The sequence below is a fragment of the Ostrinia nubilalis genome, chromosome Z (genome assembly GCF_963855985.1).
Source record: "Ostrinia nubilalis chromosome Z, ilOstNubi1.1, whole genome shotgun sequence".
Taxonomy (NCBI): domain Eukaryota; kingdom Metazoa; phylum Arthropoda; class Insecta; order Lepidoptera; family Crambidae; genus Ostrinia; species Ostrinia nubilalis.
In genome coordinates this window covers 1,007,091-1,033,953 of record NC_087119.1, presented here as the reverse complement: position 1 = coordinate 1,033,953, position 26,863 = coordinate 1,007,091, and the positions used below count along the sequence as shown (strand labels likewise).

The 26,863-nt window shown below is 43.6% G+C and overlaps 1 protein-coding gene across 7 annotated transcripts in view; it reads left to right on the top strand.

Moving 5' to 3' along the window:
- The window catches only part of LOC135086820 (H(+)/Cl(-) exchange transporter 3), a 73,613-nt gene extending 51,064 nt beyond the window's left edge, over positions 1 to 22,549 (top strand). For all 7 annotated transcript variants that reach the window (XM_063981617.1, XM_063981616.1, XM_063981619.1 and 4 more), the window contains 5 exons: positions 415 to 555; positions 634 to 844; positions 13,329 to 13,492; positions 15,208 to 15,421; positions 18,820 to 22,549. In XM_063981617.1, coding sequence (XP_063837687.1) covers positions 415 to 555; positions 634 to 844; positions 13,329 to 13,492; positions 15,208 to 15,421; positions 18,820 to 18,910 — 821 coding nt within the window. In that variant the 3' untranslated portion in view covers positions 18,911 to 22,549. The remainder of the gene's footprint in view (positions 1 to 414; positions 556 to 633; positions 845 to 13,328; positions 13,493 to 15,207; positions 15,422 to 18,819) is intronic.
- Positions 22,550 to 26,863: the final 4,314 nt, after the last annotated feature.

The window sequence follows — 26,863 nt, the reverse complement described above, 5'->3', positions numbered from 1 at the left end:
TATGAACGTCAAATATAAAAAAGGTAGCTGCCCTTATGGGGCACTTTACATGTCTCCTTATCTTTTGGGCCCTACCAGCGCTTCGAGACAAACAATGGCAAGTGCTGATGAGAAGATATTGATGATGACGATTGATGGTTATTGATATAGAATTATCAATAACCATCTTTCAGTCAATAGCAGCAACAATAACCCACAGTTGGTGACCGGTGGTGACTGGTGGGTCCAGGTTCCAGTTTCGTCTTAAATTCGGTGCCACTGAGGGTTCTGCGGCACTTGCCACAGTCATGATGTGTGGATCTGACCTCCAGTCCTGCCCAAGATTTTTTTAAATATTATATTAGCCTTCGTTCTTGTCCTGACATAGCTTTATTGTTCTGTCACCATTTAATCTAATACGATTGTTTGTAACAGGCGTGGAACAGCTAGCGTTCCACCACTCGAAGATTTGGATCTTTTCTGGGGAATGCTCAACGGGAGACGACTGCATAACGCCCGGCCTGTATGCCATGGTTGGAGCCGCGGCCGTGCTCGGCGGCGTGACTCGCATGACGGGTAATAATAATATAATAAAGACCTGTACTACAATGCTTTTCTGTCGGACCGTTTGACATAGTATGCTCTCTCCCGCAGTGTCCCTAGTGGTGATAATGTTCGAGCTGACGGGCGGAGTGCGGTACATAGTCCCGCTGATGGCTGCCGCGATGGCGTCCAAATGGGTGGGCGACGCGCTGGGCCGCCAGGGCATATACGATGCCCACATTGCTCTCAATGGATATCCTTTCCTGGACAGCAAAGATGAGTTTCAGCATACGTCCCTCGCGGCGGACGTAATGCAGCCCAAGTGAGTACAACCAGGCCTGTTCATCTTCGCGAGTTCACATCGAAAACAAAACACGCACGATAGCCCACCTACAGGAGGCGAATGGACAAGGCGTCACATACGAGATACGAGCGAGCATTGACACACGCACGCATACTCTTGTATTATGGAAAAAAAAAAAAATCTGTGTAAAAAATACTGTGCAGTATTTAACTGTCTAAATAATAATAAAAACAAACAATGTACTTTTTTTAAGTTGCCTGAAGACACTGAGAGGTAAATAAGTGGTTATTGTTATTCATGATAATTCATGTATTTCTTCCGACATTTTCCGCGATTTGGCACTTCACGTCACACATTAGTTTGCCGAAGTTCGCCGAGCCAGCTATTGTCAATTATTATAGGTGTCAAACAGGATAGGGTCTTTGCGCTGGTTTTCGTCCAACTATCGGAGTTGCCAACTTTGTGATCTTAAAATACCCTTACAATCTGATGAAATGTATCATATTATTTTATGTCGTTCGAGTGCTCATAAAGGCAGTCAACTAAAGTCCATACTGCAACGCACACACAATCCTCACCGTAACGTAAACGCCTTGCCTCGCCGATGACAGTGCGCGAAGGGCAATGACAGCTCGCAAAACACTGTCGTATATCAATGTCTCATGGACTTGGCGTAACTTTAAAATAAACGTACTCGGTACATTACGCACACATTTACACGCATTATAAATACATACACGATTTAAGAAAACAACATGGCCGCAATATAGGCAATCAGCTGACAGGTATTTGTGTGTGTGTGTGTGCGTGTAGTTGTCAGCTGATTGCCTATAAATATGTTGTTTTCTTAAATCTTGTATGTAGGTACCTACTTGGCACAAGTCAGGTAGTTAGTGACGTCACATGAAAATGTTGCCAGAATGAGTACTGACCAAACATTATCTATTTCTTTTTTTTATACATCACCAGGGGTAAGTTAGAAAGAGATAAACAGCTGTTTGTCATTAATTTGTCGAATTTTTGTATAGATCTATATTTCCTCTCCACTATTACCTCCATGCCACAAAAGGCGATACGTTGTTGATCCCTTCCCGAGTTGATTTGCCTGCTATATGACCTGAGCTTTGCTTTAAAAAAATGACCCTTAGTCATCTAAGATTTAATTTTGTATGAAGAAGTTTAATAAACACTTAAAATTGTGTTTATAATGCTATCAATTAGACATACGTGCCAAAAACTTTTCCTGTCAGCACGTTTTTTTTCTAGCGCGATGATTTCTGCAATGTACCGGTGACCGGTGTATGGCCGCGCATTTACGTAATTTTTTGGAACTCACTACTTTTTAAATTACATTTTCATTTAGGTAGAACTGTTGCTTAGGCATTATAGATTGCAACAAAACTAGCGCGGGATGGCTACTGCCTTCTGTGAATACAATACTTTGTATTCAAATTTTACGCATGTGTTTATGGCAGCTCAGTGAAATGGACGAAAACCGAAGTTAGATAGAAAACCAGCACAATGACCCTACTTTCAAAAATTAATATTGCGATTTTCTTAGATTAATAAATCTAAGGCGATTTTATAAAAAATCACTTATACAACTTTATATTAATTTGCGGGTACGCCGGGACAGCTCGTAAAACAAATTCATTATTTACATATTACTAATTTATCAACTTTGTTCATTGTTAGTTCATTAGTTGTTCGTGTTTCGTTTGGGTTAGACCAAGAGCCGAATGCAAAAAATTAATGTTACTTAATTATATTAATCCTATAAAAAACGGACGGACGTGTGCAAGTCTAATAGCCATATACTTGGTTAACTCATTTTAAAAAGTGCACAAAACGTTCTATGTTCAGACAGACTATATGACGAATCTATAAGGGTTCCGTTTTTGCCATTTGGCTACGGAACCCTAAATACCGTATCAAAATCTGTTGCATAGTTTTAAAGATCTAGTCAGTCAGTCAGTCAAAATTTCTTTATTTGTTTGGACTACTAAATAGTTCTTACAAATCGTCATTTTGCTCTTAAGGAGCCTCTACATGTCTCATAATCTTTTTACCCTACCAGCGCTTCGAGACCAACATTTGGCAAGTGCTGAGAAGAAGCGCCGCAACAAACTCAGTCACCACTGTCTGCCGGTTAATATAAATAAATAGAAATAGTAGTAGTAGGTACATTCGATTCAGGAGCAGTTCACTGAATTTACCATGCATTCTTGTATGGTGAATCTTATAAGAATGGGTATACAAGATTGCGTGGTATATTAAACAAGGTAGTGACGTGCTAATATCTAGACTTACATATTAAGATACTAGTAGAAATGACTCGCATACATAAATTTGAATAACTCTAAGCATACATAGGGACAGACAGACAGGAAAGCGACTTTTTTTTATAATTATTACGTAGTGATGATGGGCATATAGACCAAATAAAGACATTTTGATTTAAGGGGGGGACATCGTAAGAGCCATTCACATTTTTATCAGAAAGTTAATAAATTAATATATTTAGGTTTTTGAAATCTAAAACAGCCAGGAAATCAAAGAGGCAAACATGATACCTTTGTGATTTTATAGGAATTTTATTGTAAAACACGGTGTAAATTTTTTTTTCTAATCGTGTTTTCGAAAATATCATCCCATCACACATACGTTCTGTAATACATAATATTGAAAACAGTGCGAAATATCGTCAATTGCAGTTTTCACATACTAAGGGCCCATAATGAAATTAGTATTATGTTTGTTTATGTAATAAAATTTGGTTTGAAATACCTACTGAATTGAATTTTTATTTCTTACTAGCTTTTTGGCTTCGCCCACGTGAAATAAATTGTCACAGTTATGTGTGTTATAAAATATTTAGGTGCTAGCTCTTACACTATATAACTGGCGGCCGCATGTAGCTGCGCGTTGCCGCGAAGAGCAGTGAATGCAAGTGTGGTGCGCTAGATGGCGACACAGTAGCTTCTTGTAGCAGTCAGCCCTATGGCATCAAGACAGTACCGATCACTGACGTATGTCAACAAAACGGTGCTCGACTCTAAGACAAGCTAAATTACACCATATTGTTGATGACATTGAGCATACATTTTTTTGAATACCTTCGCGAAGAAAAACTTCTGTACGTAGTACTTATTATTATTCTGTGGTACAACCTCCTATTAACTAACTAAAGCCTGGTCCGTGAGCACGTAGAATCCCGTCCAATGACCCCAAGCTGCCCATCCTTGTCGCTCTCACGTAATTATGTTGCTGTCGCGCTCGCACACTCACTGCGGGCGCCCGTCGCACAGTCGCGACAGCAACATAATTACGCGCGAGCGATAAGGATGGGTAGCTTGGGGTCATTGGACGGGATTCTACGTGCTCACGGACCAGGCTTTAGTTTTATTTTTAGCCTACGTCATTTGCCCCACCGCAGACGAACACTGTAGTATTTTCTTGCCCGAGTAATGTACAATAGTAGTCCAGTAGAATTAGCTTTTAAATCGGAAATAATTCCTACAAAATATTTTTATGGTTTAATGGCTTCATTGGTTGCCCATTAAGACTCTCCTAAGTTTTCGACTTCGACGGAGTTGTGCTTAAGTGGTGGGGGCCCCCGAAAGAGGCATTTTTTCGGTTTTCCGGTTATACCGCGTAAAGTACTTACCCTATCAAAGTCAGTCAGTGGTCTTCATGACGGTTGAAGGGCACTTAATCCTGCATTGAATAAGACCAAATTCATATGTTTTGGACAAACCGTTCTGGCGCTAAAGTTCGGCAAAGTAGAAAATATACGTATAATTAATGACCCTCTCCACGTCCAATGGTTTGTTACCCACAGGCTTCCAAGTCTTGAAAAGGGCCACCTCAACCAGTGTAACCCTATCAAGGCTTACGAGCTTGATGCGCCTATCCTTGTTCGTCCCAGCCGTTCCTTAACTGCGGTTGCTGCACCTCTTCCTGGCACTCACCTGAACGACTCTGTGTTACCTACTGTGGCTGCCCCTCTTCCTTGTATCCTCCTGCATGACTACGTTGCCTAGCCGTATGCCTGGTCTAAGGTTCGACGCCAAAAATCAACAACAACAAGTTCATATTAAAACGCTGAAGAGTTTTTTGTTTGTTTGTTTGAACGCGCTAATCTTAAGAATTACTAGTTTGATTGAAATCATTATTTTTGTGTTGAATAGCTCATATATTGAGGAAGGCTATAGGATATATACAATCACTCTACGACTAATAGAGGCGAAGCAGTAAAGAAAAATGTTGCAAGCACGGAAAATAGTATTTAAACTATTTTCACGCGTACAAAGTTGATTTTGTGGCGTCGAACCTTGGACCAGGCATATAGCTAAGCAATGCAATCGTACAGGAGGGTACAAGGAAGAGAGGCAGCCACATTAGGTAACACAGAGTCGTTCAGGAGAGTGTCAGGAAGAGGTGCAGCAACCGCAGTTAAGGAACGGCTGGGACGAACAAGGATAAGCGAATCAAACTCGTGAGCCTTGTTAGGGTTACACTGGTTAAGGCGACCCTTTACAAGGCTTGGAAGCATGTGGGTAACAAGCCATTGGACGTGGAGAGGGTCATTAATTATATTATTATTATTATTGGTTTTTGGGCCTTTATTTGCGCCAACTCGACCAGGTTTGATCTATTGTGGCAGCCCTTGTCTTTAAAGTTCACTGCTTAGTCCCGTTGAGTCTATAAATTTCCAGATTCTTTGGAGCGTGATATCTGCTATCTCATCCGGGTGCATAATGTGTCGCCCGAGATGGATACTTCTTTTGCTCATAAGCGGGAAGCATGAGCAAAGAACATGCATGGCCGTTTCTTCTTCTGTATGGCAGAATCTGCACAGAGTTTCCTCGGTCATGTTCATGTTCGATTTATGTTTGTTTAGTTTGCAGTGGCCGGTCAGTATTCTAGTCACTGCACAGGCTTTGTATCTTTTGAACTTTAGCAGTTCCTTAGTTACTTTATTGCTATATCCCTGAATGAGTGCTTTTGAGTGTTTTTGTCCCGATGTAGACTTCCACCACTCAATAGCCTCTTGTTTGCAGAGGGCGGTTAGTAGCGTGGTGGCTCGTTGTTTGGTAATGCCACAGAACGGTTCTACGCCGATTTGAGGGTTATCGGCTCCATCTCTGGCGAGTTCATCTGCTACTTCGTTTCCTTCTATATTCGAATGTCCTGGTACCCATGTAAGCGTTACTTTGTTGGTATTTCCCAGTGCATTCAGTGTCTCGGTGCATGTTTGCACCAATTTTGACGTGTATTCGAAGGATGTTAAGGCCAGCAGTGCTGCTTGGCTGTCTGAGTTGATGTAGATGTGTTGATCCTGGAGCTTCCTTTCCAAGTTTATCTCTGCACATTTGTTTATGGCAAAGACCTCGGCTTGGAAGATTGAGGCTTCAGTCCCCATGTTTAGGCTAACTTTGAGCTTAGGCCTCTCTCCGTAGATCCCGCAACCTACATTATTTTCCTTTTTGGATCCGTCCGTGTACCAGACGTGACTACCTTCCTTAAATGACATTTGGCCTTCTAGCCATTTGTCTCTAGGAGGTATGTTTACGGAATATAGTTTGGTGAAGTTACATTCCGTATGCATGTCGTCACTGGGCATGCACAGAAGTTTGTTTTCAAGTACTGATTCCTTGAGTCTTATCAGATTTTGAGAAGCCCATCTGACTTTCGTGCGGGTGCAGATTCTATATGTGCTCTGCTTGGCTTCTTTTTGCACATGCATATGCAGTGGTATAAGATCAAGCAGAGCATTTAATGCAGCCCCTGGTGTCGTTGATAGTGCTCCGGTTGCTGTGATGCAGGCTAGCCGTTGTAGGCTGCTCAATTTCTGTATTGTTGTCATTTGGTTGACCTTGCCGCACCAGACGGCAGAGGCATAGGTTATTATCGGTCTCACGACCGCTGTGTACAGCCATAGGGCAATTGCGGGTTTTAGTCCCCATCTTGACCCTGCCATTCGACAACAACTCCACAGAGCCATTTTGGCTTTTTGAATGATGTTGTTTAGGTGCGAATTCCAAGTAAGCTTTTGGTCAAAAGTTACCCCTAGATACTTGGTTTCGCTTGAGAAAGGAAGAGTTTTTCCGTTTAATTTCAGATTTACCAGTTTTTCCAGTTTTCTCTTCCTCGTGAATGGTATTATCACTGTATTATCCGCATTAATAGATAATTCGTTTTCTCTACACCACCTACTTATGGTGTTGAGAGCGCCTTGCATTAGACTTGAAATTGTGCTCAGGCAGGGACCTCTGATGATAACCACTAGGTCATCAGCATAGCCTTGAGTATCATAGTCTTTTTCTGCCATCTTAGCAAGAAGTTGATCTACTGCTAGTGTCCATAAAAGTGGGGATAGTACGCCTCCTTGTGGACATCCTCTTGTGGCAAGAAATTCAAGCTTTGCAGCATTGAGGGTTATGTTTACTACTCGGTTGGAGAGCATGTTTTTTACCCATCTGATGGTGCTTATATCAATCTCTTTTGCCTCCATTCCTTTTAGAATGGTTTCTATAGGGGTGTTGTCAAATGCACCTTCAACATCGAGAAAAGCACATAGGGCCGTTTGCTTATCCTCTAGGGATTTTTGCACCTTATCGACCAGATCGAGCAGGGCTGTTTCAGTAGATTTTCCCTTTTGGTATGCATGTTGGTTGATGCTTAGTGGTCTTTTCACTAAGTATTTGGCTCTAATGTGCTGGTCTATTATCCTTTCCATGGCCTTCATCAGGAAGGATGTTAGACTTATGGGTCTGAAGGATTTGGGTTGTGAGTAGTCCCTTTTCCCCGTTTTGGGTATAAAACGAACTTTGACCCAATTCCATGGTTCTGGTATAATACCCCAGGCGTAACTTGCTCTGAATATTTTTACCAGATGCGGGAGAAGTAAGTTATTACCTTTTTGTAGAAGAGCAGGAAAGATGCCATCTTCTCCCGCTGATTTAAATGGTTTAAACTTTTCCAAAGCCCATCTAATCTGGTTAGGCCTAAAGATATTGGAGGCCTTATTCCAGTCTGAGCATTTAGCCCTATGGAGTTCATCATTCCTTTGGGTATTGCTTTGTGTATTGATTTGGTACGAACCCGGAAAGTGTGAAGACCTAAGGAGATCCAGAGTCTCCATCTCGGTGTTCGTAAATGAGTTATCTGGCTTCTTTAGTAGTCCAAGATAGTTGTTTGGGGTCTTAGCGAGGATTTTGTGAATTCTTGCTCCTTTGTTAGTTTGTGCAATTTCTTCACAGAAGCGTCGCCAAGAGGCTCTTTTGGCTTTTCTGATTTGTTTGTTATATTCTGTTAGGGCCTTTCCGTACTTGTCCCAGTCGCACGGTTTGGCACGGTTGAATATACGACGTGTGATGGCTCTGAGCTTTTCTAGCTTCTTGTTCCACCACATTGGTGATTTGTTAGATTTTACTTCTTTTTCGGGGCAGCTTCGTTCGTAGGCATTGATTATGCCATTATTGAGCATTTTGACCGCGGCATTAAGAGAGTCCGGTGTTTTGATAGTTTTGGGTATATCCTTTAGATTCTCACTGAGCAGGGTTATATACATATCCCAGGAGGTGTCTTTTGGATTTCTTACTCTTGGATATTGAGCTTCTACCAGCCCTGAAATATCAAAACGTATATGTCTATGATCAGACATTGAGTTCTCGCTGCTGACGTGCCATTTTGTTATACATTTTGACACATTTTCTGTTGCGAATGTTATATCTATTACTTCCTGTCTGGTTTTTGTTACGAATGTTGGCGTGTGGCCATTGTTCAGCACCTGTAGACAGTTAGATAGAAGAAAATCGGATAGTAACTCACCTCTCATGTTGGTATCCGAGCTTCCCCAGATGGTATGGTGGGCGTTAGCATCGCATCCCACTATCAGTTCCGACTTTTGTCTTCTAGAGTATTCCAGGACGTTAGTCAGTTCTTCAGTGGGATCTTGCTTATCTCCAGGAAGATATGCCGAGCAGAAGAGTACTTTGGACCTGTTCGGCCCTTTGACTTCTACGTACGCGGTGACAGTATCTTCGCTGCAAAGTTCTGGAACAGGTAAGAAGTTAGTATTTTTGTTAAACACGATACAAGCCCTAGGTTTGCGGCCTTTTTCGCATACAAGAATCTTACCAGCGTTGTTCAGACCGGCTACCATGGAGTCGGCGTTTATCCATGGTTCTTGAATGAGGGCGATGTCCAGGCCACCTTCGCTGAAGATCTTTTCTATGACCGCAGAGGCTGCGATAGCGTGGTGTAGGTTGGCCTGTAGTATCGCCATCCCCTTTGGGCGTTGAGGTTGGTGGGGACTATTGTGCTTGGGAGCCGCGGCGCCCTTGTGTGCCCCGCCGCCCTCGGTACGGTCCTCTGTGCTGCCCCCTTCCTCTGGGCTGATGTGCGCCCCTTGTGGTCCCCCTGTTGGGGGGAAACCGCGTTCCCCTTCCCCTGTTTGGGAATGTGGAAGTGGAGGTTGAGGGGGTGGAAGGAGGGTTGACCCGTTGTGGTCCTGTGCGGACCTGCACGGTACCCTCAGGGGGGGTGGTTAAGGATGCGGGTACGGGGGTAGAGGTGGTGGTGGTTGCGGCGGTGGTCGGGGGTTCAGCGGAGGGTTTGGAGTCCTGTATGGGGCCCTTAATTCTGAACTGGACCTTTTTGAAGCCAATGTTGGCCTTTAGGTCCATCATCTTCAGGGCCTCAAACGAGTGGTCGTCTAGGGATACGGTCAGAGTTAGACCTCCCTTGTCAACCTTCGTATTGAGGACCTTCCAGTGCTCGGTGTTCAGACCCTCATTCTGAGCACCGAAGAATTCTAAGGCCCGCGTTGCGCTGCTGGCTTCAGAGATAGGAATATATACCACCCCCACATTAGGTTTTCGGATTTCAGACTCGCTCAAGAGAACGAGGCTTGCTTCCGGCCACGGTTTGAGGGGGGGGACTATATTCTCAAGCCAGGTTTTTGAGCGCTCGTCCTCACACGTGATGAGGAGCCAGCCTGGCTTAAAGGAGCAGCCCACGAATTTAGGCCCTTCGCCCCTTCCGGATTTGGCAATGCTTTGCAGGATGGTGTTGCGCAGCGACTCCAGTTGTGTGTTAGTCATCAAGGACTTGGAGTCTTTTATGCCGACCCGGATTGAGCGTACGGCCTCGCTGTAGGCTACGGTGGTTGAGGTGTTTAAGGTCTCACTCACCTTTGGGACTTTGGTAATATGTCCCTTTGGCGATTCCTCCTCCGAGCGAACCCGTTTTACCGGTTTGCGCCCAGATTCAGGTTGCGAGGCCTTAAACTTGTACCCCATCTGCTTCAGCTCAGCGAAGCTCTTGACCGCCAGTGTTGAAGCCATATTCGGCTCCACTCCCAGCTGCCTCAGAGCTCCGAAGCGCTTTTTTGCCGCACTTGACATTTTCCTGCCAGTGGGTTTGGAGGCGGTGTATTCATCAGTCAGCGAGTGTGAGCCGCAAGCAGCCCTTTCTGCCGTGCTGATGGATTCCTCTGTCTCCATACTGAGTTGCTCTGATATTTGGGTCGGTTGTTCTACTCCTTCTATCAGTGGCATAAGTTCCTGGCATAGGTCTTCCAGGTTACCGTTACTTTTTTTGGGAGAGCATTTATTCATGTTGGTCCCACGAGTAGCTAGGGAAAGTAGGTCCACTCCAGCAGAGCCCCGCATGCCGGAGTAAGGCTATATACACCTCGAGGTCGCCTGGTATCGAGGGCCCACCGTTAGCGACTGAGCTCCCCCTCAGCCACGCATCTCTCGGCACGGTACGGATAACACCTTAGATTGGGTATCGAGTCTTCGGCCGCCAGGTACCGCGTCATTGAGATCCCATTATGAGATTTCAATGCAGCACTATCTGACGTTGCCCAGGATGAACCGCAACAGGCGCTACTATATCCCTTCCGACATGTCAGAGTGGATTCAGTAACAACCCAGTTTTACGTGGAGGTAACTCGAACTGACACCCCTCATTAATTATACGTATATTTTCTACTTTGCCGAACTTTAGCGCGAGAACGGTTTGTCCAAAACATATGAATTTGGTCTTATTCAATGCAGGATTAAGTGCCCTTTAACCGTCATGAAGACCACTTTTCGATAGGGTAAGTCCTTTACGCGGTATAACCGGAAAACCGAAAAAACGCCACTTTCGGGGGCCCCCACCACTTAAGCACAACTCCGTCGAAGTCGAAAACTTAGGAGAGTCTTAATGTGCAACCAATGAAGCCATTAAAGCAAAAAAATCTTTTGTAGGAATTATTTCCGATTTAATCAATTTTTGTGTTTAATTCTACTGGCCTATAGATGAAGATATAGCAGTCAAGAAATGAGATGCATTTATTAACAGTTAGGCCCAGAACAGACGGTGAAACGCAATTGCAACGAAACTGCAACTTCTAATTACTTTTGAGTTGCATCTAAGCTTCTGCCATAGATTCCGTTGAGAGCACACATGACGCGACCATTTCAAACCGGTTTCAAACTGGTTTTAATCGGTTACTTCACATTGCCGGCGAGAACTCTTTTCCTCTAATTTGTAGCAGTGATAAAAACTGACGAATATAATAGCCGAGCGATGCACGCTCGCTGCTAGATCACTCGCCGAGAGATAGTACAGCGACAAAACTAGGGAACAAATTTCCACCAACTCTTATAAATAGTATCTAGCATCACTCGTTACGTTCATCGTCCGCGGTGGGAGAAGTTTACAGGAGTCTTGAAGTTTTTCCAGATTGCCCTTTACTATGTAATTACGTCGTAATTTACGACAGTTTGACTGGCTAACCAGAACCAGAAGCGACAATAATTGTTATGATTTATTAACTCATTTTTGTTGTCTCTTTTACGAGAGAGCTACTATTATATGCTCTTATTTGTGTTGATAAGAGCACAAGAAGATATTGAGTAGTCACACTAATCCTATGTCAGATAGTGCGTCAGAGTTAACACTTTTATGAGTTTTTTTTGTTCTTTATCATTGTTATTTTATTTGCTGTTTGTATCTGTATTTCCTTGCGAGTTTGTTTTGTTTCTTTTAGTATTTTATTTTTGCTGTGCGATTACCTTTTGTTTTTTTTTGTGGGTGCTAAGCTCAATGCAGTGCGATACTAATGAACCGTGTTATTGCGCCGCATTTAAGCTGACGCGGAACTAATTGTTGCTAATCTTTGCATCGCCAATTGATGTTTTTTATAAAATTTTCAAACACCATGGCATATGGCGGATGGTCCTTGACACGGTCTAATTAGCGTAAGCGGTAGCATGGGGTGGCACTGCAAGGGGCCGCATTCGTTCTTCATTATCCTGCCTGCATTGTTTTCTTTTTTGTTACAATTACATTTTCTGTTACTTTAATATTTTGTTTTAATATTGTTTAGGCCTTTGTTCAGTTGTGGACGTCATTTGGCTGAAACGAAATCTCTTTCTTGAAATGTAAACATGAAAGTCATTTAATGAGACTTCGATGTCTAAAATGCAATTAGGTCACAGAATGTATGCACGGGTAAATCGATACAGCCTACATATTTGATGCAGCGCTGGCCTGTTACCCACTTTGTGCAGTTGATGAAGTACTTTCATGTAACTAGCTGCTATTAAAATGTCAGGATTATTGATTTTCCAATGTTGAGTCCTATTTTGAACTACAAGGTCTTGTGGGCATTTGTGTTGTTTAATATTCTAAACAGTGCCTTTTACTGATATTGCATTTTAAACACGGCTTGCTGCATTCGAGCGCCATAAATTAATCAATAAGTATTGCCTTATTAGTCATGCGCAGCGAAGAGGATTGGTTGGGCGGTAGTTACAATAATTCAGCTATTGAAGTAATTATTACGTGCTCACGCGATTTGCCCGCACCGTAATGTATGACGTGTGGTTGGGTTCGATCCCCACCACAATATTGCATTACGAAGGGTTGTTTGATTTGTTTCGAGTTTACTTTATTTTTGCAAATTAATTAGTGCGAACTTTTTTTCTTTTGTTTTATTAGACATTTTAGTTAGGCAAGCTATTTACTTATTGGCAATACTTGTTGTTTTTTTTTGTTTTCTTGCGAATTGTTTTTTATAATTTCTTATGTTTTTTTTTATTTTAGTTTTTTTTGTTGTGTGTAAGTGTGCAAATACATTTAACATAGTGCGATGCCAAGCAATGTTGCACGAAGTTTGATTACCAAACTTGTAGGATTCAAGAAAAATGTTTTGCGTTATTTATCTCTGATTTATTTTCTCAATCTGACGTGCTATCTGGTTAGGATTGAACATACACGATTGAAGCTTTTGCAGTTGTTAGATCCAGTACGATCTCATAGTATTTGTGAACTATATTGTCCAGGACTGCCAATTAGGTTTGAGGCAATTCTGGCACTATTTCTGCTCTTAACGAGCTCCAATTCCGCTTGTTCAGACAAAACGACACCCATATCCTTAACAGCCAATTAATTGGCAACCCTGCCCCTATCTTAACTAACAAGGTCCGTTTCCGTTCAGACGCAACGACACCCTGGCGGTAATCACGCAAGACTCGATGACGGTGGACGACGTAGAGACGCTCCTCAAGGAGACGGAGCACAACGGGTACCCCGTAGTGGTGTCCAAGGAGTCTCAGTACCTGGTGGGATTCGTGCTCCGCCGCGACCTCAATTTGGCCATAGGTGAGTCATGAAGTGTCTTTCAAGCCCGTTTTCCGAACTGACTCGTATGTAATTTCAGTTTAGCCACGTGTCTTGTCTGTCTTCCATCATCGGGGAGCCAGACGCAGGTTAGCGTACCATCCCTATATTGTTGATATTCCACCAGCTCGCACTAAGCGTTTCGATGACTCTTATAATGCGAACAGCTAGGGACTGGAATTCGTTGCCTGCTGATGTCTTTCCCGAAGACTACAATCCGGGAATTTTTAAGGCGAGAGTGAATAGGCACTTACAGGGCAGATATGCACCATCCTAGACTACATCCCACTTAACATCAGGTGCGATTGTGGCCAAATACTGCCTTGTTATGCATAAAACAATGTTTATAGTTTAGCTGTAAGCTTGCATGGGTGCTATGTGGCGTGCGCCCGCGCCAGTGCCGGATTAAGACCTGTGTGCCTACGTAGCACGAACTATCTTACTGATCAAGGATATCAGTGGTCAGAGCGCGGTAGTTTGAGGTTCAGGTTATATTTATTCTGCGGCAGTAACTCATGAACGTAATTCAATATCACTCGGCGAATGCCCGCCGGATCATCGAAGACTTCAATGACTGTAAAAATGGTGCGATAATTTTAGGTTTCATCAGCCACAGGATATCCACTGCTGAACATAGGCCTCTCCCAATGATTTCCATATTGCCCAGTTGGTGGCGGCCTGCATCCAGTACCTTCCTGCTACTTTTATAAGGTCATCGGTCCACATTGTGGGTGGACGTCACACGCTGCGTTTTCCAGTTCTTGGCCTCTACTCTGGAACCATGCTGCCCGGCTGTCAGTTCACTATGTGCCTTGCCCATTGACACTTTAGCTTGCTAATCCGTCGGGTTATCTACGACCAGCCCCCAATCATAAAGGATTTGTCACACTGTCTGACCATCTGTAGTCAGGTCAAAGTGAATGCAGCTGACACAATGTGTGAATACTTTTGACCTGCCAGCTGGCCGTCCTTGACTCATTCCCGTTAGCCAATTCCCGCCACACCACCGAAGGCACCAGTGGGCAGAGCGCGGTGGTTTTAGGTTACATCTATTCAACGACAACTACCAATCATAAAGGATTTGTCACACTGTTTGATGGTAAATGCAGTCTGCATAATGTGTGAATACTTTTGACAGTTGGGCTGGCCCCCCACTGGGTGGACGAACGATCCGGTGAAGGTCGCGGGAAGTATCTGGGTGTGGGCAATGCAGGTCCGGTCGTTATGGATATTCTTGGTGGAGGCTTTTTCTAAAGCCCGGTCTCCGAGCACGTAGGATTTTGTCCAATGACCACAATCTACCCATCCTTATCGCTCGCGCGTAATTATATTGCTGTCGCGCTCACACTCTCACTGTGGGCGCCCGTCGCACAGTCGCGACAGCAATATAATTACGCGCGAGCGATAAGGATGGGTAGCTTGGGGTCATTGGATGAAATTCTACGTGCTTAGCGACCAGACTATAGTAGTAGAAGTCTTTTGGCTGAAATAAACAAACTTAGAGAATGTGGCAAATCCTTAAACTCAACACTATTCCCGCTAGCGAACGCCCGGCGTACCATCGAGGGCATCAGTGGTCAGAGCGCAGTGGTGTTCGCTGGCAGCGGGGCTCATAGTCCAGCAGTGGATTGTAAAGGGCTGTTGATGAGACAAAATTTGAGAGTGGCAAATCCTTAAACGTAATTAATTCCCGCTAGCGAACGCCCGGCGTACCATCGAGGGCATCAGTGGTCAGAGCGCGGTGGTGTTCGCGGGCAGCGGGCCCGCGCCGGCCGGCCCGCCGCCGCCGCTGGCCCTACACCGCATCCTCGACATGGCGCCCATCACCGTCACCGACCAGACGCCCATGGAGACCGTCGTCGACATGTTCCGCAAGCTGGGCCTGCGCCAGACGCTCGTCACGCACAATGGGTGAGTAAACTGTGACTTGTGCACTGGCCCGTCATTAAGGCTTGGTATTTCTGCTAAAGTAGGTATTTCGCGCTGTCAAAATCTGCGCGCGCAATACTTCGCCGAAGACAGCGCGCCAAAGAGCTCTCGCGGCTACACAGTATAGAAATACGCAGTTTAGAAATACGCAGTTGGTTAGGTTAGGTTGACTTCCTTCCGTTCAAGCGTCACACTCACAGCACTTTCTAATACAAATCATATCCAAGTGATACAAATTAAAACAACTTTCAAAATTTTTGGGAATATATTTTAGAATCGAATAAATATAGAATATAACTGCCAAAGTAAACACGGTTCAAAGAGGCGTGGCGTCACCCGACCTTCCGGAAGTTCCGCGCCGGCTAAAAGAATTTCAAGATTACGTCACCCGACCTATCGGTAGATCCTCGGGAGCTTGAGCGATTGGAAAAACATTTTATGATCAGTTACTCGTAGTAGCGATTATTTAGAGCTTGGATAATAAATTATTCACAAAGCTTTGTTCAGTCTATTTGTTTAATAATAAATAAAAATATCATACTAAAATTGCATGCATACATATTTGTTTGTATTGGTCTGGGTGTTTTCTTTCCATAATTTATGTATAACGTATGTACGGGGCTCTGTATCGAAAATCACTATGAGCAATGAGCATCACATAAACTGTTACCTGGAGTGCATTACCGCAGCAAAATTTTTATAAATGTTGTGCTTTAGAGAGTCGAGAGTATAGCAGATAATTAGTCCATCGTGAGCAGAAATTTGTCCACTAATAGCAAAATTCGTTCAAATTATAGTTTTAAAGTTATTGGCTAGAAGATTATTTTATCTTGCAGCTTAGACCTTTAGCTACAGACCTTAGACAGTATTTTTGAAACATTCTTATGCATGGTGGAGGAAGGGACGCTCTAGAGCAGTGGTTCTTAACCGGTGGTCTGCGGACCACTGGTGGTCCCTGGAGGCATTCCAAGTGGTCCACGATGTGCACTTGCACACCTTGGTCAAAACCACTTTTAACTGATTTTTGCAGTCAAACTGGTTTTGACCGATTATGAGGTGGTCCCTGACAAGACATAAATTTGGTAAAATGGTCCCTCATGACTTAAAGGTTAAGAACCACTGCTCTAGAGACTCAAAACTACAAGGATACACATGAACTCCAGTTTTAAATCCGTTGATATCTGCTGCATCTGCCATGTTTTTGGCTATAAGATTCTTCTATCTTACGGCTTAGACCTTTAGCTACAGACCTTAGACAGTATTTTTGTGAAAATTCTTACGCATGGTGGAGGAAGGGACGCTCTAGACACTCAAGTCTACAAGCAGTCACATCAACTCCAGTTTTAAATCCGTTGACATCTGCTGCATCTGCCATCTTTTTGGGTAGAAGATTCTTCCATCTTGCAGCGTAGACCTTTAGCTACAGACCTTAGACAGTATTTTTGTGAAAATTCTTACGCATGGTGGAGGAAGGGACGCTCTAGACACTCAAGTCTACAAGCAGTCACATCAACTCCAGTTTTAAATCCGTTGACATCTGCTGCATCTGCCATCTTTTTGGGTAGAAGATTCTTCCATCTTGCAGCGTAGACCTTTAGCTACAGACCTTAGACAGTATTTTTTTGAAAATTCTTACGCATGGTGGAGGAAGGGACGCTCTAGACACTCAAGTCTACAAGGAGTCACATGAACTCCAGTTTTAAATCCGTTGACATCTGCTGCATCTGCCATCTTTTTGGCTAGAAGATTCTTCTATCTTGCAGCTTAGACCTTTAGCTACAGACCTTAGACAGTATTTTTGAAACATTCTTACGCATGGTGGAGGAAGGGACGCTCTAGAGACTCAAGTCTACAAGGAGTCATATGAACTCCAGTTTTAAATCCGTTGACATCTGCTGCATCTGCCATCTTTTTGGCTAGAAGATTCTTCTATCTTACAGCTTAGACCTTTAGCTACAGACCTTAGACAGTATTTTTTATTATTTATTTGTGTCAGTGTGCTCTTCTAAAGAGTGTAAGACGATTGTATGTAGGTACTATTAAAATGTAATTTTAACTCATTGGTTTTGTCTCATATTTGAGGAATGTACTATACTATGTATCATGAGTAGAGTCTTCGTTTAAAAGGATGCGAACTATTTAAATTTCAATAGGTAGACAAAATTGATAATTCTTAATTATCAAAAATTTAAGCTTTCTCCAGTAACACTGATATTATTATACTGTGACTCATCAAAGTCATCATTGTCAAAAATATTGACAAATCGCGAACTGTCACGGCTATAAAACTGACACGCGTCCGTCCTCCGTAAGCGCCACCGCGCGACTGATTGAGATTGTCCAAGCCGTCATGGACGATTTTTTCCACATTTTTTAACATAGTAACTAAATAAGACGCAATATAAAAATTTCATCCGTTAAAAGCCCTCAAGTTATTTCTGAACTTTAGTTTAGTAAAAGATTTAGAATCTCAAATCGCTTATTTTAAAAATAAAACCATAAATAGAAAACGAATAGAGGTAACTTTGGGAACATATTCTATCGAGTCAACTTCATCAAATCGTGTTTCCATCCGTTAATAGCCCTAGAAAATATCCTCAACTATGCCCAATAAAAATCTTAGCCTTTAATTTTACTGTTTAGTACCTCAAAAATGAAAAATGAAAACCTCATTTTCGCCATTTTCTCTGCTACCCGGCCTTAAAATTTGTTGCATAATCGTCGTTTGGCTGGGCGTCATTCGCACCGCCTTCTGATTGGAACCCTGAGCGTGATACGACCAGTTAACCAGTCACTAAAGCCTGGTCCGTGAGCACGTAGAATCCCGTCCAACGACCCCAAGCTACCCATCCTTATCGCTCGCGCGTAATTATATTGCTGTCGCGACTGTGCGACGCGCGCCCGCAGTGAGTGTGCAAGCGCGACAGCAACATAATTACGTGCGAGCGACAAAGATGGGCAGCTTGGGGTCATTGGACGGGATTCTACGTGCTCACGGACCAGGCTTTAGTTGATTTCCCCTTACTTTGTAATATATGCTTACACTGGGCTGAAGAAGACGTTGTTAAACATTTAAACTCTTCGATTTTGTGATATTATTATTTATCGAACCAGCGGACTTTGAAGAAGACGTTGTTAACCATTTAAACTCTTCGATTTTGTGATATTATTTATCAAACCAGCGGACTTTGGCCCAGTCCCAACATGTTTTGTCAGCAAGTGATGATCATCTCTACTTGATACTGGTTTGACTTTGAATTAATTTCAACTTAGTCTTAATTGCCAGTCAAATTAACTTCATAAACCAACAGCCGCAGTCAAGATTTATTTCGCGATAGGCTTACTTTAAGGGCAGTAGCTCACAAGCGTGTTGTTTGCAGACGCCTGCTTGGGGTCATCACGAAGAAGGACGTGCTACGTCACGTCAAGCAGATGGACAACGAGGACCCCAACTCGGTCCTGTTCAACTAGCGGCCGCCGCGCGCGCGCGCCACCCCCGCCCCTACCCTCACCCCCGCTGAACTCGTCTCCTGCTACTTCTAAACCTCGCCCCACCCCGCACCAGCTCACACCACCTCACCCCCTCAACACTAGAGATGGGTTATACTAGGTAAATTTGATACTAGGTGCACCTATTCCAAGTATTTATTAATACTTGATCCAAATACCTATTCCACCTAGTACGTAGTAATTTACCATACTTGACGCGACTAGTGCGGACTAATCCACGTATTATGACTTTAAAATACAATTTTCTTTGAAAAGATACAACCGTAGTATTAATAATGCAATTTGAAATTGAATAATAATGTTTTTGCTGGCTGTTGATTTATTGATATCCTCCCTTCATACTTCAACAGGCTATTCCTATGTCACACCTGCCTGCGCTCAAATTTGTTTGTCAGACAGAGACGGAGTGAATCTCTACGTTCGCACATAAGCTTAGCGAGAAATACGCGGTGCGCGTAATACACGACTACGGATTATGCAATAATAACCTCTATTACTTTGATGGTAGGGTCGGAAATCGTGTAAATTAAAAAATACTAGGTGGATCAAGTATTTTAAAAATTGGAATAGGTGCCACTTAGTACTGTAAAATACCTAGTGTGTGGATCTGTTCTAGTAAATACGTCTCATCTCTACTCAACACCCCACTATCCTTCCCGCGACAGCACAGTGGCGTCAGTGCGAATACATCGGAACTCATGTGGTTAACAGTTTCAATTTTAAAATAGCAGTTATAATAACACGTATTACTGAATAACGTAGTCTATATGTTACTTGGTGTGTCATCTCTGTACGATCCCTGCGATGCGTCGCCGACGATATTTAGAATAAGACGATCGACTCATGACGGTCTTGTAAATACAAGTCACTCGCTTGAGGAACGCTAAATCTAAGAGCAGTCGTGTTTATTGATGTTATTGTATTTAATATAATGTGTACATGTTGTATCGAGATTATTTATCGCGTCCATCGCGTTTTAATTAGGATTATTATAAAATGCAACGTTCGCCCGACGTCTCACGCAAGAATGATTACCCTGATATGCAGCTCGTAACTAATAATATTGTACAAAGTGCTTTGTTATTTATCAGCTATTTTATAGTGTAGGCGAACTTGCTACTATTTATTTTAGATCAATTTACTATCCGACTACATCAGGACATAGTATAGTGAAATATTTCCTGTGTAGCACGAACTATCCTACTTAAGTGAGCTATAGTATTATAGCGTATAATAGCCGATGCAGCGAGTGAGCTCGCGTGGACTCCACGCGCCACTAGAATAATAGATTATTAGGATTTTAGCATTTGGAATGTGAGGCAATGTTATTATAATAAATATTGCTATTTAAAACTGAATGTATATCTTGTATGTGTAAATGCATAATATTTTACCCCCATCACTTTATTTTTTACACACTGTAGATTTTATTATACTTTTTAATGGAATTTGAACAAAGTTTGTAGCTGATACGTAATTCAGAATCACAAGAGATCGGAATTATTACTATCGAAAATTAGGACTGCATTTTATTGAGAATTTTATCATAAAATGAAAGATCACCATAATTTAGTAAATATGTATCAATACTGTACTAAAGATTTATATGTTATATCTCATTTTTAATAGGTTTTAGTGAATTTTATTTTTATAATTACTTTTCTTTTAACTACATAACACTATATTATACAATTTTATTAAAAGTATGTGTACGAATAATTTTAATTCTTGGACATGATCTTAGTCTGCTGCTTGTCAAATATAATAATTTCATGCGAATTAGAGCAAATAGCAATTACAGAAACATTGAATATAAGTTTTCGAAGCTTCCGTCATTTCTACCTCGGAAGGCAGCGTTTAATAAATAGTGTAGCGTCGATAAGTGTAGACCAGATGATAGTGTATAGGTGTTGACACATTCGCGAACCAAAAATGTTTTGTGTTAAATAAATCTCTATGTTCAAAGTAGATAACAATGCCGCGGACAGCATCATAGTTCAGCATCGACCTGTGTTCAGAGTCCCACCTTCTGATACAATCGAACATCCGTTGCGAAGTCATCTTCAGTAGTGTGCTGTAGTACGTAATCATGGTTAGCTAGCGTCAGGAGCTGTAGTTTGGTAGCCAAGTCGCGTTGCTTACGCGCACCGAATACTGTAATGGGTTAGTACTAGTAGAAGTCGTATATACTAGGAAGGCATAGTGTAAACTTGAAAGTCATAATTGGTAAAGTGCAATGTAATCTTATAAGTGAGGTTTAATATAAGAATCTGTCATCTACCGCGTGTCTTTCATGAAAGTAGTGTTGTAAAGTTTTCGTAAATCTAGATGTGACGTGTATATATTGTAAATAATGTGGTAATAACACAAAACGTGGTATTGTAGGGTCGGGCGGGGATAAGGTTCGTTCGGCAGCATCTTCGCCGTCATGATGTGCAAGTATTGTCAGAGTTAGATATAAATATTGCGTATTCTTTTGAATCATGACCTTTTATTTATTGTTGTCTTATACATCGTTCTAATAATTATAGTTTCACGATTTTAATGATTCCTATTATTATACACACTATGTATTTTTATTATGATTTTAATATCCTGTCATGCAAGTAAGTTGAATTAGTTGTTGAAGTTAAATTTTAGAGAGAGGTTACGGTTTACGCCACTACTTGTGTTATTACTATTGTTTTTAATATTGGATGTTTATATTTATGAGATTTAAAGGTCTACTGTGTATTGAGGCTCTAATCCATATAAATGTATTTGTTTATTGGTTAACACAATCATAGTCATAAGTGTCATGAAATTGTAATTCTTATTTGCCTTCACTTTACGATCATATCGTTTGTAGCAATACATCAATCAATGTGTATGATAAATTATTTGCAATCGCTCGGGCGTTGCTGACGACCACCATAGTTTACAAATGTTTATATTGTTCTTGATGTTCTACAGTATACCTGTCACTGTATTTTATATAAACGGACTGATATTTATCGATATTAAGTGTTTGTAAATATTACACTAGGTGTACCTGCTCTACTGTGACTTTTTGTAAATTGTACTTTTGTTCTGGGCAGCGCTTGTCTATTTCAATAGTAAAGGCAATAGTATGCCTGCATAACACACCACAGGCCGACCGAAAGTCAGTTTTTTTACTTCTGAAACCTAAATTTGACAAAAATTGGTCAGATCTATTCTGTTCGTTTTGTGTTTTACTCGCTATCGAGTGTTTTGTCGGTCCTTCTGGAGCAGAGGCGTGGTATAGGTAGGAAGTCAGTCTGTGTAGGTTTCTCGATGTCGATCCGCGGCTTGACAGCTCTAGGTTCAATTGGATGTTAACTACTTACAACTAGCCGGTTAGTCTCCTATCCTGTACAATGTGATCACTCCTTGAGTGTAAGTACGTACATTTTATTGGATATCGTCGTTGTATACATGTTTTACTATCTTAATGTATAAATAAAATGAAGTTACACTTATAGGAAGCATGTAATGGTTTATGTTTACGCTGTATAATTTATTTATATTTAAAATGTTTTATTTCTAGATGTTTTGAGTTTAGAATAATTTATTGAATAAATAAGATTTGCAGACATTTAAGGAGAGTTTTATTTAATTTGTTTTTTACACATACTCTTTGATTTGCCCCTTATACTCCTATTTTATTATAATACACTCTTGTGATGGTTGTATTCACTTTATTAATCTAAAGTTCTAACTAATAACAATCATCAGCACAGAAGAAGAGGTGTGGGACACGGAAGATATTAATTATTCGCGAAAACGACGCGTAGTCGGCGCGTGATAGCCTGCGACTGGGCGACCGCGGGGCGCGGGCGGCGTGGAGAGCCGAGCGAGTACGAAGTGCCGCGGAATACCACGAGTGGCCTAGAGTTCGCGCGGTTGTAGCGCGATTATTCGACTTCGTTTCGCCTTACATCCTCCCCCTCTAACCCAGGCGTTGCGTCCCCGAAGCCGGGTTAGCCTTACGAGGTCTTCCTCTCTTACGTTTCTCCTGAACGGGAGCTTGGATGGGGCCAACGAACGGCGTCAACAACGAAACGTGATATCTCCCTAGCGAGACGCCGTCACTTATACGCTCCAAAGCATATGTCGTACTACCGATCACCTCCTGAATACGGTACGGTCCGTCGCGACGAGGGATGAACTTCGGGGTCTGCCCTTTGCTCGTATCGTTAAGACCCTGGGTCTTAAGCAGTACGAGATCCCCTACCTTGTAGTCCGGCGCGGGGCGACGACCCTCATCGGCGTACTTCTTCTGGACTTCCTGGGCTTTCTCGTGCACATCCCGTGCATCGAGCAGCACGGCTGAAAGCTTCTTGAGGAACGGAGTAATTGACAAGACCACGTTGTCGTTCTCGACGATAGCCCGCATGTCAGACAATACATCGGCGGGCGCGCGCATCTCGCGCCCGAAGTTAAGATAAGCGGGGGACTGCCCCGTGCTTGCAGTGAACGCGGAGTTCATGGCAAAACGAATAGCGGGAAGGTGACTATCCCAGGATTCGTGTTGCTTGCCAACCAGAATCGCAAGCTGTGGTTTAAGGTCGCGGTTCTTCCGCTCCACGGGGTTGGACTCCGGATGGTAGAACGACGTCAGGGCCTGCTTGATGCCCATGACATGGCACGTCTGCTGCATCACTTCGCTCACAAACTGTACGCCGTTATCACTGATGAGTCTCCTAGGCGTCCCATAACGTAGATACACCTCGTTCACCAGTGTTTTGGCGCACTCTTCGCTAGTGGCGGATGAAAGGGCGAATAACTCAACCCATCTAGTGCAGGTGTCCTCCACTATGAGGATCCATTTATTGCCGGAAGATGTCTCCGGTAGGGGCCCGAACAGGTCCACCGCGAGCACCTCGAAGCGGCGTGACATCGCCGGAACTTGCAGTAGGCCGGCGGGTTTTCGCGTGTCTACCTTATATCGTTGACACGCGGCACAATTTTTGATGTACTGAGCCACGTAAGTCCTCATCCCGGGCCAGTAATATTTACCTGCGAGACGCTGCAAAGTTCGTTCTACACCGAAATGGCCGGCTGTGGGAGCGTCATGATACTCGGCTAGCACGTCCTTGCGCTCCTGTTCCGGTACCACCAAACTGGCGTCATCATCATCTTCATTGTCGAGACCATAACGGTACAGTACGCCGTCAACCAATACGTACCCTTTATCTGCCCAGGACCTCCCCCTAAAGGGATCGTCGGATTCCAGCGCCTCGACGATCTTACAAATCTCCGGGTCCTTCAATTGGCCGTCTCTGACGTCCCTAGGGCTGCGTGTGGGTAGGTCAACCACGGCGAGGCACAAATCGCACTCGGTCCCTTCACTTCCTTCCATCGCGCACGAAGGACGTGACAGTGTATCTGCAATCACGTTTGCCTTACCGGGTGTGTACTCAATCTTCAGGTTATATTCCTGAAGACTGAGCGCCCACCTGGCCAGGCGGCCGCTTGGCGATTTTAAACTCATGAGCCACCTGAGCGGCTGATGGTCGGACTTAACTGTCACGTCGGCGCCGTCAATATACCCTCTAAACTTCGACACCGCCCATACTACGGCGAGTGCCTCTCTCTCTGTCGTATTATAATTCTTCTCAGCGGCCGTGAGGAGGCGACTGGCGTACTCGACGGGTCGCTCATCGGTCCCCTCCCCCTGGAGCAGAGCCGCCCCAAGTGCGTAGCCGCTGCTGTCGGTCCTAAGGACAAATGGTTTCGTGCCGTCAGCCTGACGGAGAATAGGAGCCGAAACCAAGAGGGACTTGATAGTCTCAAAAGCACTCTGCTGGTCGGGGCCCCACTCCCAGGTGCTCCCTTTCTTCAGCAGAGAAGTCAGCGGTCTACTTACCTCGGCATAACTCGGTATGAAGCGCCTGAACCAACTCGAGGTTTGCAGGAAACACTTCAGGTGCTTTACGTTCTGAGGGGGCGGCATGCTGGATATAGCAGACGTCTTGTCTGGGTCCATGCGAATGCCACCTGGTACGATGACATGGCCGAGAAACTTCACGGCATCTCGGGCGAAGTGGCTCTTTTCGCGATTCACCCGCAGGTTGAACATAGCAAGGCGGTCAAACACGGCTTCCAGGTCTGCGAGGTGTCTATCAAAGGACCCTTCAGACAGAATCAGTAGATCGTCCAGATACGCGAGCAGGGTTATCCCCGGTAAGTTTGACTTGAACCGGTCGATCAATCTCTGAAAAGTTGCTCCAGAATTTCGGAGACCCATGGGCATGCGCTTAAATCTGAAGGTGCCCAGCGGTGTCGTGAATGAGGTAAGGTCCCTATGATCAGGGTCAACGCTCACCTGGAAATATCCGGATCTTAAATCTAAGGTAGTCATGTACAGTCGCGGAATGAAAAGGTTCGTCAGTTTTCAAATTGATTCCTTCAACGAATCGCGAGCACATAATACCTTTTGGAACTATGTTACAGAATAATCTCGAGTTAGAGAAAATAATCTTTAACTGTTCGTCGATAAAGTTCAAAATTATTCAGATCAAAGTTGTTTGACGATTTATCTTGTCAAGATTATTATGATTGATAAACTAAAACCTTCTTGTTGGTTCAACCTGCCATTATTATTTCTATTAAATAAAAAAAAACTACATTTTGTAACATTGCATGGGATAGAAAATTAAACAATCAAAACCTTATTCGTTAGCAAACGTCATATTTATTTAAATGTTAGCAGCACTGTTTCTTCCACTGTTATGTTGGCAGGTTTGACTCTTACAGTACCTAGTGCAAGCAAAAACCGACACTAAGGTGACGAACCTTTTCATTCCGCGACTGTACTTGGAGGTCTTCGCCGCGTGGAGCACGTCTTCGATCCTGGGAAGTGGGTATCGGTCAGGCTCCGTGACCGCGTTTAGCTTGCGATAGTCAACGCAAAGCCTGTAGCTCCCATCCTTCTTCTTCACCAGGACGACGTTGGAGGCCCACGGTGACTCGCATTCCTCGATGACGTCGGCGCTGAGCAGCTTTTGCAGCTCCTTTTCCAAAGCTTCTTTTTTGGACGGCGACAACCTGTAGGGTGGCGAGGCAAGGGGTTCCTGGTTATCTCTTACCTTGATTTTATGGCAGGCGAAGTCCGTGGGAGGCCCATCCGCAGCAAACTGGGTCGCTCTGCTACGCAGAAATGCGTTGAGCGCGTTCCTGTGCTCTGGCGGTAACTTCGTGCCCTCATCATCGCGCAAGGAGACGTCGGAGATATCGGCCTGCATCAGCTCTGTGCTATTTAAAGTAAAAGATTGCACGAGAGGAAAAATCTGTTCAGGACTATCAGCAAAGAACCATGACTCCTGTGCCAGGTCCAGTGTGACCCCAGCCTTAGCGATAAAATCACGACCCAACAACGTTCGAGTATTTTCACCTGGGAACACTACGAACTCGGTGTCAACCTGCCGTCCCTCTAAAATGACGGGTACCGTCGCCGTGAGAACCGTTTTCACCTGGCGGGAACCGACCGCGAGTCCTATGGTTCGCTCCGCCTCGTGAAACTGTACACCAACCGACCTCAAAATAGAGTACAACAAGGAACCAGCAACGCAGCACGTAGCCCCTGTGTCGAGTATTGCGACACCTACCCTATTCGCGATAGTGACCGATACCATAGCGTGTGACGGCGTCGTCGCGTGAGTTTCGCGTGAGACGTTCTCACCGTTCACTATATTAAAATCGGATCGCGCCGCGGGTGACTGTTTTCCGCTACAGTTCTCGCATTTCGACTTAACAACACCGGGTTGGCCGCATCCGTAACAACGCAAATTACTAGCCCCAATACTGGTACTTTTACCCTCAGAAACCGTGCTAGTGGGTTGTTGTTTATTATTTTTACTCTGAAAATTACGACAATCTGCTAAAACGTGACCGTAAAATTTACAAAACGAA